This window comes from Saccostrea echinata, unplaced genomic scaffold, assembly GCF_033153115.1.
Source record: "Saccostrea echinata isolate AGI-Se365-2 ecotype Australia unplaced genomic scaffold, CSIRO_AGI_Sech_v1 ptg000081l, whole genome shotgun sequence".
NCBI classification, from domain to species: Eukaryota; Metazoa; Mollusca; class Bivalvia; order Ostreida; family Ostreidae; genus Saccostrea; species Saccostrea echinata.
The window spans coordinates 2,087,606-2,112,938 of NW_026889830.1; the positions used below are offsets into that span (position 1 = coordinate 2,087,606).

Sequence of the window (25,333 nt, forward strand, 5' to 3'; positions counted from 1 at the left end):
TCTTTGTAAAATTTTACAGTTATATCGAACTCTGATATAACAAATTTACGGATATAGCACACTGAATTTGTGTCCTGTAGAGATTAAAAATAATGAAATTAACATCTTTTACAGCGAATTTTTAAGACCTAAATTTTAAAATATTGAACTGACACTATTTTTTCTAAGTATTTATATATAAAATTCATCAGAAACTTTCGTACCCTAAAATAAGTTTTGTATTTACAACTTCCCTAAACATATTTGGTAGTCATACTTGAAGGAAAACATGTACATATAACTGTGAATTCCCTATATACCAGTAATTTTAACTAATACGTGATATGGATATAGCAAATTACCGACAAAGTGAAGTAAATTCACAGGACTTCGCTATAACCATGTTTTACTGCAATTTTGTTCATACACAGTTCAGAAAACTTAACATGAAATCACATGTGAATATAATGACTGCAGGTAATAGTAGGATTATGAACAATTAAAAGACTGTACGTCTATAATTAAGTTATATATATGCTGCATACATAATATGCTTGTCATTACATAGAGAGGTAAGACTTCCAATAACTTCGTGGGGTGACTTACAGACTCAGTAGTAAGGTGACTTACATTCATGGTTGTACTCTTGAAGATCCGGGCGAGTTCTGACCAGTACTAATACTAACAGCAAGATGGTAGGTGTCACTATTTCAGCCAATAATCTGTACTGTGAAAAAGACAGTATAAATAAATATCTCTTATTAATAAATAATGCAGATTTATTGTTTATTACAGACACTTCTTTAGTAAGAAAAGAGGAATGAATAAAGAAAATATTTGGCTATACTGGGAATAGACCCAGGACCACTGTATCACTAATCAGGTGCTCTAACCACTGAGCTACCCAGGCCAGTATTCACAGTCCATAAAGCCAAACTGCCACCTCATTCCTTCCTTAGTCTTTGTCCTTGAAGACATAAGTTCACCTTGTCAGGAATTACTAATTATGGTACATACAACCTAAAACAAGCCCCCCCCCCCTCCCCCCCCCCCCCCCACAGAGCACCAATTGTAGAAAGAAAGGAGGAATGAATAAAAACAATACGGTTGGACTGTTAATGGAACCCAGGACCCCTGTATCACTAATCAGGTGCTCTAACCACTAAGCTATCCAGGCTGATATCCATGGTCCATATAGCGCAAACATGCAATCACGATTTATTGGGGGAGGAGGTGGGGGAAGGATGGGGGGCAGCAACAACTTTTAATAGAAATCAACAAATCTCAAAAATGTCACCTTTTAATTCATGTACAATTTTATATTCATTGATTATTTCATTGCAAATGTGACTGATACAGAAATATGATCTACATGTTAATATATACATTATACTTAAGTTCTTGATAAACAAATATACATGTATGCCAGTACATTTTTTATGAATAAAATTAACACTATAAAACACAACTTAAAATATATTAATCTTCTCTTCCATGGCAATACTGAAAAGAATGAACTTTAAATTTAGAGTGTCTGACTTTGATATCAGTATGGGTCTTCTACTCATTAAGAGTACCAGTGTACCAAGTTTGATGTCTGTCAAGCAAAGGATATCTTCTAAGGTCCAGAATAGTTTGACCTTGTGACCTCAAAATCAAAAGGAATCATCAACACCTATGGGAGTACATGTACCAGTGTACCAAGTCTGATTCTGCCAAGCAGAGGATTTTCAAAAAATTGAGAGGACATTACCTTATTATTTCTAGAGTAGTTTGACCCTTGACAAATGACCCTGTGACCCCATATCCAATTCTTAGGGGTATCAGTGTACTAAGTTTGGTTGTAAGTCAAGCTAAAGAATTTCAAGATATTGAGGTGGCAATATCTTCTTTTATTCAGAGTATTTTGACCCTTAGTATTTAAAACCTACAGGGGTCATCTACTCTTTATGGGGTATCAGTATTAACCAAGTTTGATATATGTCAAACAAAGAATTCTCAATCATGTCAACTGGCATACTGACTGACCAACAGGTGCAAACCAATATGCCCCCTTTTTTCAGAACGAGGGAGGGGCATAAACACATTTAACATAATCAATAGCAGAATCCTCTGATTCTGACATATTCCATTGACAATATCGTATAAAAGTATGTTTGTCTTTAAAATGTAATGGTGTGTTGCAATATTAGTTTTTTCATTTTATAACAATCATGTCTAAAACACAAATAATTTCAAATTCAATTTAATAATCAAATCAATTTCCTTTCTATATAAAAATAATTAAATGGATAGAAAATGTGTCATATGTAATAAAAAGCTACTTGTTCATACATATTGTGTATCATTATGTATCTGTAACATCCTTTGATAAATCTGATATGAAGATCAACAATGACTGCTCAGGTAGATGTTTATAAAATAATAATTACACAACAAACGTCACACCTACCCTACAACTGGTCTCACACCAACCCACAACAGGTCATGTTGAGACTATGAATCATATAATACAAATGATGTGCATGAACTTAATCACCTTTCCAAAATTACAACTCTTAGAAGGCATAACACACCTTTAAAAATACTATAAATTGAAAGAATTTTGTACAATGTAATATACTTTTTAAAACTTTAAAAATGTATATAACTTAGCAAAATATCCCAATGCAGAGTATAAATCAGTGATAAAAAATAAGTTTCCTCCTGTGGCAAATGCATGCACTCTAAACCATTTAGCTACCAATGTAGACAGTACAAATGAAATGTAACATGACCTTAAAACTTTGCAATAGTGATACACTATATATATAAGGTATGATTCCTCCTAAATTTCAGAATAAAATCTTTTTCTTTTTTTTTGGGGGGGGGGGGGGGGGGGGGAGGGGGATTTCTCCTTAATTTCAGAATCAAACATTTTTTTCTGAGATGTTTATTCAAGTACACTTTCAATATATGTTGCACTTTAAAATACATACCTTTTGTCTTTTTCTCAAAGTATAATTTTTCCATAAAAGTAAACCAAGCTGTTTCCAGAATCCCATGTCTTAAAGATACTACAGACTATAAAAATAATAATAATAATAATTTATTACACATATAATGTATTTATACAGAAGAAAAAAAGATTATAAATCAAATGCTTGTTAGTGATTTGACATTTCTTATTGGTGAAGGATCTAAATGAAAACTTTAAATTATTATTACAAACAATTGCATTCAAAAATTATTTTCATTACAATGTCAGTAAAACAATTAATAGACAATTAATCCATTATGATACTGGTATAATGTTCTGATACTTACTTATTTTCAGCAATATTCCAATCCCTTCAAGTCATTTTGTATTACGGTAAGTTTAATAAATATCCATTCTCTTAATCAGAAATTATAAAAATCATCCAGAAAAATGGTAAATGAATTTACAGAAACTTCCCCACACAGATCATAAGTACTTGATATATCACAATGACATCAGTGAATGTTACCCAGAGAAAATCTTGGGTACTTCCTGCTAAGATGAGAAAATGTTTGCCCTCCAGCAAGAACTGTCGAACAGCAAAATACGAGGGCTTAAGGTGACAACAATCATATCTAATCAGTTATTAACTTGTAAATGTATTTTCTACTGTAAATATTATACCTGTGATACTTTAGAAGTTTATATAGATTTTTAAAAAATAATTGTTAGTATTTTGTTTCTATTCTTGAGAGTAATGTGAAATCATTGAACGGACAGGTGCACAAAACCATATGTTATCCCAAGTTCAGTACATGTATACACGAATGGTCCATAAAAAGCAAAACACATGAATTCTTTTTCTTATTCAAATTTTTAATAAATATCAAGTTCAACGTATAAATAATTGTACATTGATCATTGAAAAAAAAAAGATTTAAAAAACTTAAATGGGAGATTATAAAGACATGTAAATAAATACACGAATGAGAAGAAAACTTGTTATAAAAATAATCGCTGACTGGAGCCTATGCTGAACAGACAAGTACATGTATAATAAACACAATATATCTTAAAATGAAAATCTCATAACAATAGTTGACTAATAAAATAAACTCTGACTAATACAAGTCTCTCACTCCCTATGAAAAATTGATCATCAGCTTGTGACTTTTTCTTGTTTTTCCTCAATCTTATGTGAATCCTATAAAAAAATAAAAACACAATTGAGTTACTCAACTTCATATTTCATTGCTTTAAGGACATTGGCAAGGTTCCTGGTTGTTGTATAGAATTTATCAAGAACTTTTGAGTAGGTTCAAATGTACTAAATAGGCTATATTCTGGATCGTTTTACCTACTAATCCAGCATTCTTTTTTTAGATTTTGTCAAATTAGTGTTTTTACAATTCTTAATGCATTTCCTATGTAAAATGTTGATAAAAGGGACCTACATAAATTTTCACCATAATATTTCTTCAAAACCCATTTATTTCATACAGTTTTTGTATTGTATACATTATTGTAACTTCATTTCCTATGACTTCTAGATATTTTGGTTGAAAATGTATATATAAAAAAAAGACATGGATATACCGGCACCGATCATCATTTTTGAGTTGCGTCCCTTAACAGCTAAAATTGGTCAAATGACTGGTTGATTGTTTTTATCATGTAATTGACTGAATTGATTGAAATACATTGTCATAAAAATATTGACATGGATTTATTTTTAACTTTTATTCGTAATTACTAAATGCTGATTCTTTCACACGACCTAAGAACTGTTCTCAGTCGGCATGGTCGACCTACCTTTCAGCATATGTCACATCTTTGCCCTTCCCAGCATACTGAGCATAACTATGGTAAATGACGACCTGTTTGCTCTTTGTCCCTGAATACAATGTACAACAAAGCCATTACAACTTTTCTTTCTTGCTGTATAGAAGTTTCTACCCGTTGAAGGAAGTACACGTGCTTTTGTTTACCTCTATAACATACGCTTTACTGGTTTTCACCGCTTGGAGAATTCTACACGGGAGATCACTCTCAATCACTATTTTACAAGTGAAAAAACCCATGTATTAAACCTTTTTTCTCCGGAAAGCCCTGACTTGCCAATGTCCTTAAACAGAAATTTGTTAGCATTGATGTAAATGACTCTTTATCCATAATATGCAAAACTGAAGTACAAGAAAACAAGAGGCCCATGGGCCACATCGCTCACCTGAGCACATTGGCTAGGCAATAGCACAAATCAGTTCATTATTGAAAAGATTACTGGGGGGGGGGGGGGGGGGGGGGGGGCTTGAATTTTAAACTACCTTCCATGTCAATTTAACAAATGGTTTTGTTGTACTTGAAATGATTTTCAAATTTTCCCATATACTCCTTTGTAAAAATTTGATCCCCCATTGTGGCTCCTCCCTATCCCAGGGGTCATCATTTGAACAAACTTGAATCTACACTATCTGAGGATGCTTCGATATCAATATGACTAAACATAGTTTTTCTGTTCTTGAGAAGAAATATTTTTTCTATATGTTCTTATGTAAAACTTTTGATCCCCCATTGGGCCCAACCCTACCCCCGCAAAGGCAGATCCAGGGCCGGTGCGCCCCCTGTTTGAATTATTTTTATGTAGAACATATATGTCCATTATCCTAAAATCAAGGAAAAAACATCTCTTCTTTGTAAAAATTCGTCACCTTCCCATACCCCCACCAAGGCCTTGCTCTAGACCCACAATGCAGCCCCCTGACCCACTGCCTCTACTGACCCTCCCGCCCCCCCCCCCCCCCACCCCCGTTACAAAATTCCTGGATCCACCACTGCCCCAGGAGTCATCATTTGAAGAAAATTGAATTTACACTACCTGAGGATGCTTCCATATCAAAATGACTAAACTTGATTTTCAGTTCTTGAGAAGAAGATAATTTCCTATATGTTCCTATGTAAAATTTTCAATCCCCCATTGGGTCCCACCCTAGCTCCGGGGGTCATCATTTGAACAAAATTGAATTTACACTACCTGAGGATGCTTCCATATCAAAATGACTTATCATGGTGTAACGTTTTGGGTTTTATAAGTAAATATATATTAATTCGCTGCCACCAATTGTAACGTGTAATTTTACATCAACTCGGTACCTATGAGGCACGTTACAATAGTTGGGTTTGAAGGTACCTAGTTTTAATAAAGAAAAGAAATATATATAAACAGTTAATACATATATTTATTATAGCATCAATACATATATTTATTATAGCATCAATACATACATTTATTATAGCATCAAAGACAATAAAGTTCAATAAATATTTAAAATGTCTCTTCAATATTAAGTATACTGCTGAACTTCCGCGGAGCTCGGTGCTACGTATACACAGAGCTCGGTGCTTTTCGGTGCTCGGGGCTGTTCGGTGCTCGGGGCTGTTCGGTGCTACTCAGTTTCCGGTGCTACAAGCCTACAAGGTTTTCAGTGCTACTAGGTGTTCTGTACTACTTCTCGGTTTCCGGAGCTTCAAGATGTTCGGTGCTATCTGCTGCTACTACTAGGTATAACTATACAGGCACAATCAGGAACTCTGATACTGTATTCAAAACTATATCTGAAATCCAAATTTCTACTTCTTAATAACAAAAAGTCCACCCCCATCCTATGCTAGCATGTCATGCGTAGATAGGAAAGTTCTTGTGCTAATGCCAACCATCATTTATATAACCTATGCAACTTAGAATGGTCTAATATATACTACTCGGTGCTCGGTGCGACCAGGTGCACGGTGCTACCCGGTGCTCAGTGCCGCCGGTGCCAAACTGCACCGTAAATTAACTTTAGCTAAATCTCAATAAAAACGGAATTAATTATTCTAAACTTGCACAGTCGATAATACTAAAATTTATTCTAATAATTTAAGAAACAAACTTTGGTTCAGAATCTCATACCGAGTAGTCAATATCTGAATACTTTAAAGCTAATAAAAATTCTCAAATATTTTCTAAAGAATTTATATTTTAATATTACTATTTCTAAATAGGCTAAGAAGGTTTGAAACTTTTTCTAACTTATCTAAAATATGAATTTACCTTAAACTTTACTGGCACCGACCAACACCGACTTTTTCTTCATTTTTCTGGAGGAGATCTGACGACGACGCTTCGAGTTCGCTGCTTTTATACTGTGACGCAGTGATGCTGCGACTACGTCATATGTAAAATGTAAAACTCCAAAAACAATACTTTCATCAATAAACTAGGATAAACCAACCTACTGATAAGACTCCAAAAGATCTATTTTATATATCTATAATTTTATAATTATTTTAAGCTTATTATTTCTAGAGTTATATATCCAGAAACTACTCGTCTGCCAACATTCCGGATATATTCATCTCTACCATACAGCTTCCGCAATTACTGAATCTCATGCATTTCCAGTTATCATATATAATGAATAAATCTTTTGATGCTAAGTTCCACAAGACATAATAATTTTAAGAGACACTCTTCTAGAATAGACAAAAGTGGAAATATATACTACAGGTAAACGTAATCCGCGTAATCAAAATGAAACACTGACATTTGTTGTTCCAAGTGTAAACATGCATCTTTAGTTCTATAAGGAAAACATAACTATGAAAGATACATTCTAAACAACACTAAAGGTTTGCTATGCAGGCGCAACAATGGCTTTGCAGTTCTTCAGAAGAAGATATTTTCCTATATATTTCTATTTAAGACTTTGATCCTCTATTGTGGCCCCGCCCTACCCCCAGGGGTCATGATTTCAACAAATTTGAATCTACACTACCTGAGGATGTTTTCATATAAATATGACTCATCATGGCTTTGCTGTTCTTGAGAAGAACATTTTTCCTTTATATTTCTAAGTAAAACTTTGATCCTCCATTATGGCCCGCCCTACCCAAATGGGGTCATGATTTGAACAAACTTTAATCTACAATACCTGATGATGCTTCCATATAAATATGACTCATCATGGCTTTGCTGTTCTTGAGAAGAACATTTTAAAGGTTTTTCCTATATATTGCTATATAAAACTTTGATCCTCCATTGTGGCCCCGCCCTACCCCAGGGGTCATGATTTGAACAAACTTGAATCTACACTACCTGAGGATGCTTCCACATGAGTTTCATCTTTCCTGGCCCTGTGGTTCTTGAGAAGAAGATTTTAAAAATATGCTATTAATTTTTTTCACCAATTCTCTATTATCTCCCCTTGAAAGAGGACATGGCCCTTCATTTGAACAAACTTGAATCCCCTTCACCCATGGCTGCTTTGTGGCAAGTTTGGTTGAAATTGGCCCAGTGGTTCTTGAGAAGAGGATGAAATTGTGAAAAGTTTACAACAACGACGACACCAACGACTACGACAGATAACGGACAAATTTCGATCAGAAAAGCTCACTTGAGCCTTCGGCTCAGGTGAGCTAAAAATTACATGTACATAATAATTATTACTTTTAACTAAAAAACCTCTTACCATATGCTTGTAATATGATAAAAATGTGTTCCAGCAGAGTGTGATACAGGCCACATATATTACACGGAATTCAACAGGAAGAAATCGAAAGTTGATAAACTGAGCTGGTGGCCATACACACCAATCAATCTGAAATACGATATTTTTCATTTTTTCCATAAAATATATGATTCAGAATTTTTTAATTAAAAATAAGAATTGCAATACTTCTCTACGTAATCATATACATGTATTAACTAATTTGACAGTTCTTGTAACATATTTTGACAAAGTAAATTCAAATTGGAAAAGAGATCTTGAATTTTTCTCCATTTTCAACTTTCCAACAAGATAACTACCATATATATACAGTGCATGCAAATTAAATATCAAAGAATGTTTGCAATACTATAGTTGTCAAATCTTACCATGTACACTGGTAGGAACTTTTCTTTAACCTCAGCAATAGCCCCTTGTCCCCCTTTTCCTTCCAACATTCCCATTCCTATATCATGATTATATATACAGTCAAACCTCTTTATCTCGAACTCGATGGGACTGAGAAAAAACTTTGATATATCCCAGGGTTCGAGATATCGAGAGTAAAATACTTAAGAAATATGTGGTTAGGACTTCCCAATTACTTCAACATATCCATGGTATTCGAGATATCCGTGTTCGACTGTATATGTATACCATTTAATTCATTAAGATGCTTTTAAAATTGAAGAAAAATCCTACACTCTTTATAAAGTAGACACTGAATGCAGGTAAAGGTGGATCATGCCATATACCCGGTACAAATGAACTTCAGTAGATCGAACACCATTATCTCAAATACATGTACTATGGATATGTAGAAGTAATATGAAAGTCCAAAACACTTACTGTACATGCAGCAATTTTAGCGAGGATTCAATTTTAGCATTTTTTGCAAGGTTGTTGAGATTGCTAAAACTTAATTTTGCTAACAATAATTGAATTATTCATTCCATTAGGTAATCCCTATCTTTCTTTGTACATGTATTACAAAATCGCTAAAATTACTTCTTGCAAAAATAAAATATCGACTTTTTAAGAAAAATAGCCAAATTTGCGTCTTGCTAACAATTCCACTTATACGGTATTAATTATTTTACCCTTAATATTTTGAATTTTTTGATAACTTAGGAGTTTTTTTCTTGGTCCCATCAAGTTCAATCTAAGAAGGTTTGACTGTAATACAATTGGAAGTACAATAAAAGTGTGCAAAACCAATCTCTTACCAAAGAAAAAAGCACTACAGAAGAATGGTCCGGCTATAAGCTGATCAGCTAGAATTTTTTTAACAGCTGTCTGAGTGGTGGCTACCCCAGGTACTAATTTGTCCACAATCTTGCTGTACCATAAATGAGCAAATGGACCCAAAGCCAAACCTACTGCCAGCATCCGCTCTGTATCATTCAGAAGGAATTTACATTAGAGAGAAAAAAATTGAATCACACACTGCTTATGTCCTGGGTTAAAATACAGATGTAACAAGCTTAAGGGAATAAATGCAGTAAACCAGACCAGGATTGTAACACCCTCACCCAAAAAAAACTACCCAAAATATGTGCTCTTCCAACTGACTTTCATGTATCAGACCAAAAGAGAACAAAATGCTTGACTGCCACACAGCATTCCCAATTAAGCTGACACCAAGCACTTTTCCTAGCTATATAAGATATTAATAATTAGAGTTATTAAAGCTATGTTGTCAAAAATTTAATTATTTTCTCATGTATTCCGAGGAATTAATAGATATATTAAATTCTCTTGGAAGATTTTTACAAAAAGCATTACATAAATTAAGTCTTAGGTATGTGAACTGATTTATGATGAAAATTATATTTATGTTAAAGTGTGTTAGATATACTGTAAGTATGTATGCATATATATGATGTATATATAAAACAAATATTTTTGCTCAGAACTTATGTACATGTATATGTATAAAAAGTATCTGGTTTATCCCTCCTTTTTATGTCTTTTTCTTATCAACCGTGCAACTCTTTCTCCCTTGTATGTATGTATACTAGTACTGTATTACATTTTAAATGACCTTGAATTAACTTTTCTTTAAATTAGCTGTGTTTAGCTCACTTTTAAAGAAACCATTCAAGATATATGTATTTTCAACTCTAAATAGTCATAAAAATGCACCCACTGGGGGCCTGGTGCAGCCCCCAGACCCCGACTGATTTTCCCAATTTCTTCAGAAAGGGTAGTTTCCCCAAAAACCTAGATTAATCCCTGGCGGAACTCCTGGATCACTAGACAGATGATCTAACCATTGAGCTACCCAGGCCAATATCTAAGGATCACATAGCCCAAACCACTACAGATACATCTTCTTTAAAGTCTTAATTAATAAAATTCTTCTAAAAATCATGTACACTCATACCTCAAAGTCTTATAGTCAAAAAAATGTACACATTTAAATTTATTTCATCATGCAAATTACATTATATCTACCCTTACACAATTAAAGTCAAAAGCTTGTTATTATAAGTAATTTAGAGTAAGGGGGAATGTGGAATTTGGTAAACATGTACATGTATATATGGATATTTTATTGGTAAAGAATCAATACTTCAGTTGTAACCTATTACAACACTTCAGTTGTAACCTATTGAAAAATATATATGATGTAATAATTGTAATCTGATCATAACTTTTATAGTTAAAGTTACAACAATGATCAACAACTTTTTCAGTGAATACCTTTACAACACTTCAGTTGTAACCTATTGAAAAATATATATGATGTAATAATTGTAATCTGATCATAACTTTTATAGTTAAAGTTACAACAATGATCAACAACTTTTTCAATGACCTTAGTAAATTCGGAAATTGGAAATACATATTTTGGCATTCATGACCCAGATAATGAAGAATTGATTAATTTAACACATGCCTGTTCGATACCAACTGAATTTCTGTTTATTCTCCTTATCCATACTAATCTCCATAGTCTGTGTCAGCACATCTCCCATAGCTAGCAAACCACCAGTCGTCAAAATATTCATTAGGAGAAGATGGTCATCTACAATGGCTTTCTTTAACTTTGATACACGGAGACCCATCGTCTGTGTAAGCAGGGAAACAAATGGGTCATTGAAAACGGATCCAACTTTCAAGTTGAATAACACATGCAATTGCCGAAAAGTGGGCGTGTTTATGTTTATCGTAAATATTTGCTCACAATATTAATAAATGTAATAAATAATGAATTTACAAGAAACAATTTACAAATATTATGCCATATTATCAGTGAGTGTTATTATTATTATTTTTTCTTTTTAATCAATAAATAACATTTTAAACCTAAATGTGAAAAACATCAAAGTACTGAAAGTACTAAAAAAAATCGTGTTAGGGAATTGTCTCCCTTGAAATTGATCGCACAGGTGCTATAAACGTGTTTTATAGAAACATGTTACACATTACTCTCAAATTGTCGACAGCACGTCATGATATGCTTGATCTTTAACAGATTAAACGTTTAAAAATTAAGATTGTTGATCCATCACCATGTGATATGTCACCATGCTGCATGGTCACTTTCTAAATAGTTTATCAGATATGCACCATATTTCTTTTATTTTTTCAAATAAATTATCTGACCCCTCTAAAAGTTAAAACAAAATGAACAAGTTGGCATTATTTCAGTTAATGATAAATGTTCTTTCCCCAGCATCTTACAGCCTATGCAGATAAATGCAATGATTTCTGTATTTGATCTATTTTCATTTGGCATTGTTTTGCTTGCAAAATACAACAAACCTCAGATTTGCAATTTTCATAAAACTTGACATATGATTGACTGTGATTTTTACTATTTGAGTGCATATGTTAGAGCTACATGTAATTGAATAACAGCGGAGGAACTCCATTGAGATTAGCATTTTTAATATATTGTGCTAAAGCTTGTAGTGTGTGATACTGGTAGTTCCTGTAATTATATACTGGAGGTGCTGTGAGCAATGAGCTCACAAAATGATACACCTGCTCCCATAATATACGTGTCCAATCAAAAGTTTAATAGGAGATGCACAATGGCTCTATGTAATAAGATTCTGGGAGAGTCTCATTAAATTTTATTCAGTGGTATAGGAGGAGTTGCAGATATAGATATCGGCACCCTGAATATAGAAGAAATGGCAGTGTCCATGTTTTGCGATGGGAAACCCAAAATATGTCTCTCATCAAAATGTAAAATAAGAGGTCACAAAGGCACTATGTGATAAAGATTCTGTGAAAGTCTCATTAAATTTTCTTCTGAATAAGTGTTTTAGGAAGAGTTGGCTGCATTTCAAGCAGGGGTATAATAATAGTCATATGATGAATGACTGAGCCTTTTTATCTGAAGAGAATGGCACCGGAAATGAATATCTTTGAAATAGTTAAAAGCAATACATGTATTATAACATAATTTTTTTTTTCTAGATCATATGCTCACCTCAATTTCAAATCCAGAGCCTTATATTTACCGATTCCTATTGAATCATACTATTATCTTCCAAACTGATCACACAGAACTACTTTGGCAACTTCTTAAATCTCTCCAACATGTTTAAAACACTGAGCCTGAATGGTATGAAAAGTCATGGCTGGGAATTTCGACAGATTGTTGGAAGAACTACATAGATATTGTCAATCAGAAACTAAACACATCTTTTTAATGTCAGCTTCAGAGTACTTGTGTGTTCAATCAGAATGTGCTTTAACAAAATAATGTTGCAAATGACCAATGATAAGGTAAATAAATTTACGAGTTCCATTTTTATTGAAAAAAGCAGATGTCAATGATGTCAAAGAACCTGGACTTTAATTTATCATGGGGAATGGTTGTATAAAGTGTTGAAAAGTCGTACATTTTGACGTTATTGATTTTGGTAAAATTCTGCGATTTCAAATTTTCTACAAGTTCCTTGGAATTTTTAAGGATCCACATTTGATTTACACCACTTCTCGAATATATTGTTGTACAGTACTCATTAAGTTTCTCCTTCACTGCTGTTGATTTTTCAGAGTGTAGTAAAGAAACAGGCTTGGTAGAACATTTAATGGAACCCAGAAGTGGAACTGGTAAGTGTAACAGGAAAGGAGAAAATGTATGGCTGGACCGGGAATCAAACCCGTGACCCCTGCATCACTAGTCAAGTGTTCTACTGACTGAGCTACCCAGGCTGATATCCACGACCCCAGCCATACATTTTCTCCTTTCCTGCTACATTTGGTGCCGTGCCATGCCCTGGAAGTGACAGGTGAAAGACCTGCCAGGAAAGAGCCTGGGTTGGTGTCTTTGGGGACCAAAGACTTTTAAGGAGGGAGGAATGTTTTGGTCAGACAGGTTTGATGGCCAGTGGCCAGATAGCTCGGTTGGTAGAGCACCTAACTGGAGATTCAGGGGGCACGGGTTTTGAATCCCGGTCTGGTCCATTGCATTTTTTCCTCTCCTGTTGCATAAGTACACAAATCACATTTCTAAAATCATAAAAACACACAGTAGGAGTATATATGATCAATTTTAATTTATTCTTGTAATTTTCTTTTTCTATAATGAACACAACCTAAGTGAACCTGATACGGGTCAAATTACATTCTCTCCCTCTCAAACAGATTAACATCTAAATGATTATAAAACATATTCCTTTTTTCAAAACTAATCAGCAAATCCTTCACACTAACTGAAAGCATGGCATCACAAAATACTATTGTTTAGCTCACATTACTTCAAAAACAAGACTATAATGTCAAAAATATATATGTATACAAGTATATGCACTACATCTTGGAATGGTTCACTAATGCCACATAAAATAAATCTTTCAGACAGATCTGAGAGGAGATAAGATGTAACATACCCTGTATACTGATTTCTGATTGGTCATTTGTGTAATCATATGCACCATATCATTAAAATGTACATTTGTCACAAATCATTCCTGTTAACATACACTCATCAAATCTCTTTTACACAGCAAATCAGGACTAATCTGTGTATAACAATCCTTAGCTACTTGTGGATGTCATATCAATAAAACATTGCACAACTTATGGGCAAATAAGGGTGAAAAAAAAATTCTGGTAATTTTCCCTTTTTCATTAAAATGTTTATAACAATTCACACTCAAATGACAATTAAAAATGTAGACACAAAAAGGAACTACTGACAAAGGTAAAGGAATTCCTTTACTTAACAAAGTTAAAATTAACTACTACCCCCCTATTTCTTTGCCAGCACATCCACCATTTCAACAAACCTACAAAGTATGTATGATTTAAGAAAAAAGTTAATATACATGTTTTACTTGACTGAACAATTCTCTGACTTTGCTGACCAAATTCCTACCCATTTCCTTTCAATCACAAAATCTGTTTTTCACTACTCATCCTACCATTAAATGATTCATGCTCTCTCTTATATCATTTCTATGAAAATACAGTGCATTAATATGCATGAAAATGGCAATTATTATTCACAATACCTAATATTACATAAAATCCCATAACCAGAACATACACAACTCATCATGTATGTGTTCCCTTTCATATAAACATATACATCCAACTTAGACCTTTTTCTTCATTGATTTCTTCAACTGTCAACATCTAGATACTGGCATATCTCAATTTAGGTTCATTTCAGTTCAATAAAATATAACACAGAAATGTACCTGGACTGCGTTCAAGATTGTAGCAGCTAACCTAGCAGCTAGGTGGTAGATATCTATTGAACGCACAGCTAGCCTAGCTGTGAAATGTTACATTTTGGATAAAAATATATCAGTAAAAACTTATTTTTGGAACAAAAAGTTTATTTAAAGCAAAAATATGTACACATGTAAATTTACATTAAATTTGCTAAGATGTAGAAAATAACCCCCCTTTTTGTTAAAATTTTGTGTTGTGCAAGTGGTAACTATGGAGATCATCTTGGATTTGGTACTTAGCATCAAATATTTATGCTAGCTCTCCTTATGTGGCAGTTAGGCTAGCTTAACATTTAAGATTGTAGCTTTACATAGAGGCTATGTAGCAGCTATGCTCTTGAACGCACCCTTGAATTTGTTTAAAGAGACACAACTGATGCGCTGATAAATACCTCACATAAGAAACAACTATAGATACATGTACTACTACAGAAAGAAAATGATCAAGCATAAATACATTTCAATATATATATATATATATACTAATGAACAGCACTTTCATGCCACTGATAACACTGCTGTAGTTTTACTCATGCAATTTGCACACATATATTAATTTACACATAATCAATAAATAATATTTTTAATACCAAAAATACATATCATATTCAACATATTTTTTTTTATATCAACTAAATAGTTTTAATACATCAAACTTTCAACAAGCAAAATTTCTCACGAGAATTCATTAATGGCGTCCTCCAATGTTTTGGCACTTAAATATATGAAAATCTTGAATATTATCAGGAATCAAAAAACTTAATTACACAAACTGCGACTTGGTTCTGCAATGAGGATGTAAAAAAAATCTAAATTTGGCTTTCTGCACAATTTCATAAGTGGCAAGATGTCTACATAGTGACAGAATCGTCTTTTAAATTCAGACTCTGGAAGACAAACCTAATCATTATCATACCGTCTTTGTTTTTCCTTTAAAAAGAATTGTACAGTAAATTTATCTATGTAAAAAGAAACGCATCCAAGGAGATAAAAATAAACTTTCAATATTTCTTAATGCACTATTAAAGTAAAGCTGCCAAAGAAAAATCTGGAATGTACTCAATAAATTTAGTATGTCTTTTTGATATAATTACATTCTGGAGACATAGTGGAGATCTCCTACATCAACACTTTACTGCCTCCTCAATATTCGGATAGAGCAGATAGTAACTGCATCAATTAAAACATAACTTTGATGAATTTATCCTAAATTGACTATATTTATAAATCCTGTCTCCCACTTCTCATAGTATTACACATTATATATCACAGGAAATTTATGTAGAGTACCAGATACCAAACTGTTCCTGATACTGTACATCACCTATACAATATTTATCCAAAACAATAACATAGCAAACACTCATACAAATGACAATTTATCATAATTTCATTTAATAGACCCTATGAGACAACCTTAGAACAATAATACAAGCCTATAAAAAGTTATAACTTGGGATCAAGTGGTTTTTGTGTATGTTCAAAGTTCTATTTATGTACACATACTCTATATGTCATCTGTCCATCAAAATTTTAGCACTGCATCTAATCATAAAAAAATATATTTTTCTTATTTATATGATCTACATGTATATTTTGAGTGAAAAACTAAATTTAACATCAACAATAAGCAAATCCACATGTCATACAAATGTTATTCTTGGTCCACTAAAGATCAAATTATTCCTTTAGCTAATTCCCCACCCCCCTCCAATCTTCAGCTTATTCTATCAACAATAATCAGAGCAATGGTGAGGTAATACATTCAACATTTATCCATAGCTCCACCATCTGAGATTTTTTTTCTAAATGGTGACTAGAATTGAATTAATTTGTACAGAAAGAGAAAAACAAAACATAACAATAAGACCCCAATGCCTACACACAGTTTTAAAATCTACATAATGAGAAAGAAAATTATTATTAACAAATAATACATTTCATTTGAAAAAAAAAATCAGTTACATTGAGCAAAACTATACCAGGTCATGTATCAAGATTCAATATGCCACTGTTTTTTGTGTGTGTTTGGAAATAAAATCCAAGAAATGAAAAAAAATATTCTCTTCAAATTCATTTTCTTTTTTTTTTTTTTCATAAATAAGCACTTATTTCTTCGACTAGTACAAATGTGTTTGAAAAAAAAAACAGAGGTAACGAAAAGAAACATCCCAAACATCTTGCCCTTGTAAGTTCATTTACAATCTGTTTAAAACCCCATTGGCAATTTCTTTCATGGAAGTGTATGCTGTGCCTTTGCCTTTGATGATCATGATGTGTGTGCATGCCTCAGACTTGCTTCTAATCTACCACCACAACCAGGCCTTCGTCAATGTGTGTAAAGGTCACAAAGGTCACAATGCCTTGTTAACAAGGATCCAGCACCTTTTATTGCAGTATATAGCAACAACAACAAAACAAAATAGCATTGGCTAGTTATCCCGCCTGGCTTTTTTCTTCTTGCTCTTTGGCTTTGCTTCAACCCAGGAATCTAAAAAAATCAGATAAAAATAAACACAAATCCTAACTAGAAATATATCCATATGACATGAATGCCCTGCGGAGCGTTTTTTAGTAATGCAAAAGAAATATTTTATTAAGGTAAAAATTGTTATGAAAATATCTTATATTGTTTCTTTTAAAGTGAGTTTTATACACAATAAATAGTAAAGTCATAGGTCATTAGGAAGGTCAAGGTAATGATAGACTGACTATAATAAAATAAGGGACTTCAAGTGATACTTTTTCTATCTGTGCTCATTTGATGTCCTTTAGCACACACTTACCTCCCACTTCATCAAATGAGACAGCGGATTCTCCATTTTCAGCACCACTGGCCTCAGTTTTCACAGCTACAACCAAATTAAAAGAACAGGTATAAAATAAACTAGAAAACTGACCAGTCAGTAAGGGCCCCGCCGAGGGGTAGAAATATAAGGGTGCAGCTTACAGAATGAGAATTTTAATTGATTACAAAAATTAAAAAATATATGAAGAAGAATATGCAATAACAACTGTTTTTATAAAATTTCAAGATAATTCCTAAATATCCAACAACCTGTAAAGAGTATCCCTGTATTTACATAAGGCAGTAAAAAACATATCTATAATAACTCAGTTAAATGTATATTTAAACAAGAATAAAGCATGTGTTTTATAAAATGCCAGCCTTCAGTGAAAGCAAATATCACCCAGGCTTGACCTTAACTTCAAAACAAACATCAGTTGCAGACAAAGGTTAATTTATCTTAAAGTGACAAATAAAGATAAGCTTGGAAAATTTTCTGCCCCAGACAAGATAAGTAATCCCAGGGGATTAATTGTACTGCTCTCTCATCCTTTTCTTCCAAGTTCACAATAAGAACTTTTTCAGTAATGATAGTAATGATAGAATGAGTTCATTATCGGACTACCTGTTAAAATTAATAGTACATGTAGAATTTACATAAGGCAGCAAAAAAAAAAAAAAAAAAAAAAAAAGAATAAATAAATAATAAAAAAAAAATATCTTGATGTATATCTTGTCTTTAGAATTCAATAAAATCATAACTCATTGTGTATTTTACCAAAGTATGAACATTATTTAAATCCACATTTCAGAGAATGTAAACATCATTCAGAATTGACCTTAACTTCAAAAAAAAACTTCATTTGCAGACAGAGGTGTTAATTAATCTCAATTTGACAGAAACAGATAATGCTTTGGATTTTCTTCTAGAGGAAAGCTAATTAATCCCATGGGACTAGTTGCAGCTTTCATACTTTACAATAGGAACATTCTCAGCAGTTATCTCTCTTTGCCCTGGCATTCATTCTAATGTAAAGTTAAGGAATCTACCCCACCACCCCAGCTCCAAACTAGATGACATAGAGAACCAAACTTAGCATCAAAATATGTCTTACTGCCTCTTCAACCAACATACCAAATTTGAACTTAATTGGTCAACTACAAAAAAAGTTATTAGAAAAAAACAGAAAATTTGTGGACGGAAGAATGACAGACGGACAGACAGACAGACGGACGGACGGACGGACGGACGGACAGACAGACAGACAGAGTGATTACTATAGGGCACCCGCAAATCCTTGCGGGGCCCTAATAATTTTGTGGTCATCATAGCTATATTTTTCTCTCTTATATACTCATGAGTTGTGCTTGATTGTGAATCTCAGTATACTTTATTTCATGTACAAGTATCACTCTTAGCAGGGCTCAACATTAAGGCACTTCCGTTTTATAGTTAATGTTGATCCCTCCCTGGGCTGACTCTTTTTGTCCTGACAAGGAGAGGGTATATGTAGGCTCTGCTTGTTTCTGAATCCTTATCAAATTTATTTAATAAAATAAGTTAAAACTTAAAGAATAATAAACAATTATAATACAAGTATCTACGTCAATGGATTGTAATGTAAAAACATACTGTCTCCATTGTATAACCACTCTAGACTGTCCAAACAAATTACATTCTTACATTCTTACATACTGCGTACAAAAGAACCTACTATACCCTGTCAGACAACATACCCTGCTGTGGCTCTGCTTTGCTTTTTTTTGATTCAGTCACTGCCTCAGTCTTCACCTCTGGGGCTGCTTCGGCAGTTTTGGGGCCTGAAGAAGCTTCCGACTTGGCATTTGATTTTTCCTGTTCCCCAGCTGACTTTCCAGGGGTTGCTGTAGTTGATTTCTTTGCCTCTTTGACTGGCTCTGGCTTGCTTACTTCCACTTTTTTCTGTTAACATTTTAGGAATAAAAATATATAAAATTTATCAAATTCAAAACAATTATTTGCTTGAATTTAATAAACATAAAACTATGAAATGAACATGTATTCTACAGAAGAGCAAATCTTGTGTGAATTATTCCAAATAGAAACACATGTCAATAATTGAAACCATGTTCAGTGCAAGATCTGGTATTAAGAAATTGTCTTTTATGTATACATGTATATATGTGTAGTATTTTACCTCTGTAGGAGAAGCTCCCTTCTTCTTTTTGGGTGATGTTTTGCTTTTTTCTTCTGGTGCACTCTCCTGAATTTGTTTGACTTTTTCTTCACTTTTTTTCTCCGGTTCAGGTTTTGGTTTGGCCGGTTCATTTTTCTTCACCACATCTTTGTTGGGTTCAGCTTTCTTTTTACTCTTGGCCTTTTTACTTTCCATCACTGTCTCCTACAAAATTTTAAATCTTTTAGTATTCATATTGACAAAAAATTGTTTTTTAAAAATATTAATCTTATAATTTATACTGACTTGCTCAGAAGGAAAACTACATACAGTAATTTCACTGTCTGATTTTTTGTCAACTTCTATTATACATGTCAAAAATTACTTTTTTCTTCAAAATTTATACTGACTTGTTAAGAAGGAAAAATACATACAGTAATTTCATTGTCTGATTTTTTTTACCAAATTCTAATAAACATGTAAAAAAACAACTTTTTTTAACTTCAAAATTGGTATACCTTGGGTTCAACTTTAGTTTCTGGGACTGTTTCTTCTTGAACAGGCACATTTTCCTATCAAAAAAAAAAAAAAAATATTACAAAGAATTTTTATAATAAAAGTTCCTACTGTTGTTGACTGTTTTGCACAACAAACAGCACATAGTTTGACTGCAAGACATTTCAAAGATTTTTTAGGCCCATCCTGGAGCCTGAACCCTGGGGCCATCAGTTTACAATATAAAATGTTCAAAAGTTTACAAATGACATAAAGTGATGTATGGAAACATATGAAGGAAAACCTTAGAAACTCAGGTGAAGTGAAAAAAGCATAAAATATGTATTACATTATTTCTTACCAACATCTTCATTATGAAAAAGTGTACCATCAAAATGCAGTACTTCAGATTTCAATTTTTGTAGGAAGAAAAACAGATCAAACTAAAATACACCTATAAATATCTGACCTGCTGATTCTTCTTCTTGTTTTTCTTCTTCTGTTCCACAGGTTTACTCTTCTCTTCCACAATGGCTTCCTCCACTGGCTTCTCCTCCACATTTCTGTCCTCCACATCAGACTCGATGATTGTTTTCTTTTGTTTTTTGTCTTTCTTAGACACCTGAGTTGTCCATCCTCCTATAAACACAGGCATCAATAAAATACCTTCTATAACCCCACTGTGAAAGGTTACCTCCTAGGTAAAATTTTTATAACTCCCCTTTATAATTTCCCTCAAATAAATCACAATATTGTTAAGATATTTGAAGTTTTCTTAAACAGTCCAGGGAAGAATACCGGTAATCAGACAATATTTTGCATCTCTCTTTTAAATTAATTGAAAGGTAACAGTCATACATAGGTCAAAATTGATATAACACATCTGTTTGTCACCCAAATGCTAAACATTTCAAGATGAAAAAGTTCTTCTCTGGATAAGCTTTCCTGTTACAAAATTAGCAAAAAAGCAAATGATTTAATTTTACATCTAAAATAAGGTTCATATGCAGGTCAATCTATGTACATCTATGTACATGTATTAGAGTGTTTTTATATTTTTTGGAATTTAGGGTTAAGACGACTGCAGCCATTAATTTTTTTTTAATTTTCTTTATATTAATTTTATCATTGGTTAGATTTAATTTAGCTTGCTAATTAGAGGTTAAGCCAGAATAAACCATAATCACCACCAAGTTATTTGAATCTTATTTTACTTATTAACTGGAGTCCAACTGTGCAATATTTAAATTTTTTGGTTTACAAAAGTAAACTTTTTGGGGGTTCAAAAATACCACATATATATTCCAGTAATAGTCACTGAGTGTCGTCCTGTTACATTAGCGTAGTATACTTGTGTACCAAGTCTAATTGAAAGCCGATCAAAATTGTAGGAGGAGTAATGTTTTAAAAGAATTTACAAAAATTTCCATTTATAGTAACACTTGGTAACATCAATTATTGCAATCAAAAACAGATAAATAGAATTATTTCTGAAAGTATAGGCTACTTGCATGCCAAGTTTTGGATTTAAACTGTAGGGTGAGGATTTACAGATATTTCTAGCTTTAGTAACCATGGCAACACCTTTTGTCATAATTCAAAACTGATACCAATATACTGAACTTGGTATAGTCTAATTGTGTATCAAGTCTCATTGAAATCTCACAAAAACTGTAAAAAGAATAGCATTTTGAAAGAATTTCAATACTTTATATTTTTTAACCATGGCAACACAATTGAAATCAAATACAGATAAAAAGAATTGTGTATCTTTGTATACTCTACTTGTGTACCAAGTATTATTGAAATCGGACCAAAACTGTAGGAAGCCTACCATTTTTTAAGAATTTCAGACATTTCTACTTTTAGTAACCATGGCAACAACATTTTTTCGAAATCAAATACTGATACACAGAATTATGTATGGTTGTATAGTCTACTTGTATACCAAGTCTTATTAAAATTAGACCAAAGCTGTATGAGTTAAAATGTCCTTTTAATAGAATTTCAAATAAATTTCTATTTTAAGTAACCATGGCTACACCATGGTTACTAAAAACCATAGTGTAACAATGATGTCAAAATAAAAAAAAATTGATAAACGAAACAATGTACCTTAGTATAGTACTTTTGTACCAAGTCTTAGTGAAATCAGACCAAAACTGTTGGAGGAGTAGAGTTTGAAAAATTGTTTAAAGACAGATAGGACAGACAACAGACACCTTACTATGGCATAAGCTCATTTTGTCTCTGATCAGTAGAGCTAAACAAGAGGCCCATGGGCCACAACACTCACCTAAGCACCTTGGCTTGGAAAAAATTCAGTCTTGAAAAGTTTAAAAGTGTGGCCCCAACCTATCCCCGGGGGTCATGATTTGAACAAACTTGATTCTACACTACCTAAGGATGCTTCCATATAAATATGACTATTCAGGGCTTTGCTGTTCTTGAGAAGAAGATTTTTTAAGATTTTCCCTATCTATTCCTATGTAAAACTTTGATCACCCATTGTGATCCCACCCTACCCCTGGGATCATGATTTGAACAAAATTGAATCTACACTACCTGATGAGGCTTCCATATAAATATGACTATTCATGGCTTTGCTGTTCTTGAGAAGATTTTCAAAGATTTTCACTACATATTCCTATGTAAAACTTTGATTGCCCATTGTGGTCCCACCCTACCCCTGGGGTTCATGATCTGAAGAGTTTAAATCTATACTATCTAAGGATGATTCCACATGAGTTTCAGATTTTCTAGCACGGTGGTTCCTGAGAAGATTTTTAAATGATGCCATAAATTTTTCCCAAATTGGTAATTATCTCCCCTTGGAAGCAGGCAAGGCCCTTCATGAATCCCATTTACCCAAGAATACTTTATGACAAGTTTGGTTGAAACTGGCCCTGTGGTTCTTCAGAAGAAGACGAAAATGTGAAAAGTTTACGACAATGACAGACAACAGACAAATTTCAATCAGAAAAGCTCACTTGAGCCTTTGGCTCAGGTGAGCTAAAATTTGTTAATCTGATTCAAGGGCATAGATCAAGGTTATATGTGATTTATGATGGTATAGGACAGTGTGAAGACATTTCATCTAATAAGCATTCATCACATTGAAAACCAGCTACCTCCATCATCTTCAGAGACAGGTGCAGAGGGTATAGGCTTAGACTCTTCAACTTCTTTCACAGCTTTCTTGACCTAAAACAATAGCGAAAAACATTTCATTCTTTTGACATGAATCACTTACACCTGTTACCAAAGACTTTTTATAGTTTACCATAATACTTATAGTAACATGCAAGTAAATATCCTTTAAATATTATAGTGTACCTTAAAATTAACAAAAATTTCCTTGAAAGTATTTTCCAACCTTTTAATTAAAGCATAGATTTTAACATTATTAACTTTATTAATTTTAACTTACTAATTTTAACATTACCTTATTAAGTCAGAAAAAGGCAAAATTATGGACAATTTCACTTGATATAATAATAATAATAATAAAAAAAAGGTGAAATTAATTACCTTCTTATTCTGCTCAGTGGATTTTTTGGCAGCTGATTTAGGAGATTTTGCAACATTTTTTGACTGTGGTGGTTGTTTGGCATTTGCTTTGCTTTCAGTTTCCTCATTTACTGCTACAACATGTCCATTACTTTGACTTTTAGGAGACTAAAAAGTAAAATTAAAAGTTGCAATCAGGTATATGATAATACATATTTAATATGAATGGCTAAGCAGACATTTTACATGTCAGTGATATAAGTTAAGGAGATTAAACATAATATTATATATATTTCAAAAGTGTGTTCAACCATTTTACATGTATGACTCAGTCAGTCACATTTCCTCTCCATCATGACAGAAGTCTATTACAAAGATCAAGTAGCATACACAAAAATTAAATTGATAATAATAATTCAATGACAGAAACTATTCTCTTTATTTCATTTTTTTTAAATAAGTCACTAAAATTATTTTCTTAACAGGCATTGGCATAAAGCACAATTAACACAAAAGCAGTGTACTGTTGCACATCTTTGGCCTAAAAATAACAATTGGAATTTTTCAAGTAATTATGAATCAAATCCTAATGACTTTCAATGGCAATTTGAAATGCACTTAATCAGCTGATAGAAGTTATCATTCAATCTGAGTGTGCACTTAAAAAATGTTCTGCACTTATGTTTATGTGATTCATGAAATAACACCTGATGATAAAGTTATTATGCATTTAAAACTTAAGAAATTTAACCTTTGATTTCTTTGATCTTTTTCGTTTGTTATCTTCTTCAAAATTGAAGCTTGGTGGTTGACCAGGTGTTTTAAACCCAAACGCAAAAACAAGAAATGCACAAAGTAAAACTCCAACTACTGGCACAGCAACATGCGGAGAAACCACCTCTGTCAGTTCCATAATGTTGACCACGTGTTATTCTATAAATGACATAAAATTGTAGAAAATATGGTCAACAATTTTACAACAGCTTTAGCCACCTTTCCATACACGTATCACGGGCTCATGCTGACGTCTAATGAGTACTACGTCACAAAATGTGTGTAGCTTGTAAAATTAACAAAAATATGGTTTTTATTTCAATTAAAAAAAGATTAATGTGCAAATTGCAACCTCTAATAGATATTAAAATTTTCAGTTTTTTAAAAATCATTCTCTTTATGTTTGAATATTTCTTGTCACGTGACTATTACACTGGAAAAAT

At 32.8% G+C, this 25,333-nt stretch overlaps 2 protein-coding genes across 2 annotated transcripts; both read right to left on the bottom strand.

The window, feature by feature from the left end:
- Positions 1–3,859: 3,859 nt before the first annotated feature.
- Positions 3,860–11,610, bottom strand: LOC133176729 (mpv17-like protein 2). The gene is made up of 5 exons (XM_061311801.1): positions 11,366–11,610; positions 9,690–9,857; positions 8,853–8,929; positions 8,446–8,574; positions 3,860–4,142 (listed from the first exon to the last, which is right to left on the bottom strand). Exons 1-5 carry the CDS (start codon positions 11,532–11,534, stop codon positions 4,098–4,100), a joined length of 588 nt encoding a protein of 195 aa, XP_061167785.1. The 5' UTR covers positions 11,535–11,610; the 3' UTR covers positions 3,860–4,097.
- A 2,350-nt stretch (positions 11,611–13,960) lies between these two features.
- Positions 13,961–25,147, bottom strand: LOC133176752 (neurofilament heavy polypeptide-like). Its single transcript, XM_061311824.1, has 9 exons — positions 24,868–25,147; positions 24,138–24,284; positions 23,738–23,810; positions 21,076–21,245; positions 20,630–20,683; positions 20,133–20,336; positions 19,693–19,897; positions 17,954–18,019; positions 13,961–17,658 (listed from the first exon to the last, which is right to left on the bottom strand). The coding sequence occupies exons 1-9, from the start codon at positions 25,027–25,029 to the stop codon at positions 17,600–17,602; spliced, it is 1,140 nt and encodes a 379-aa protein (XP_061167808.1). The 5' UTR covers positions 25,030–25,147; the 3' UTR covers positions 13,961–17,599.
- Positions 25,148–25,333: the final 186 nt, after the last annotated feature.

Coding starts and splice junctions, on each gene's coding strand:
- LOC133176729 (XM_061311801.1), bottom strand. CDS start 11,534: ATGGGTCTCCGTGTATCAAAGTTAAAGAAAGCCATTGTAGATGACCAT. Junction 9,858..11,365: donor ATTCAGTTGGTATCGAACAG/GCATGTGTTAAA, acceptor TGAATGATACAG/AGCGGATGCTGGCAGTAGGT. Junction 8,575..8,852: donor AGTTCCTACCAGTGTACATG/GTAAGATTTGAC, acceptor ATCGTATTTCAG/ATTGATTGGTGTGTATGGCC.
- LOC133176752 (XM_061311824.1), bottom strand. CDS start 25,029: ATGGAACTGACAGAGGTGGTTTCTCCGCATGTTGCTGTGCCAGTAGTT. Junction 21,246..23,737: donor TGTCTCTGAAGATGATGGAG/GTAGCTGGTTTT, acceptor CTGTGTTTATAG/GAGGATGGACAACTCAGGTG. Junction 19,898..20,132: donor AGGGAGCTTCTCCTACAGAG/GTAAAATACTAC, acceptor AAATGTTAACAG/AAAAAAGTGGAAGTAAGCAA.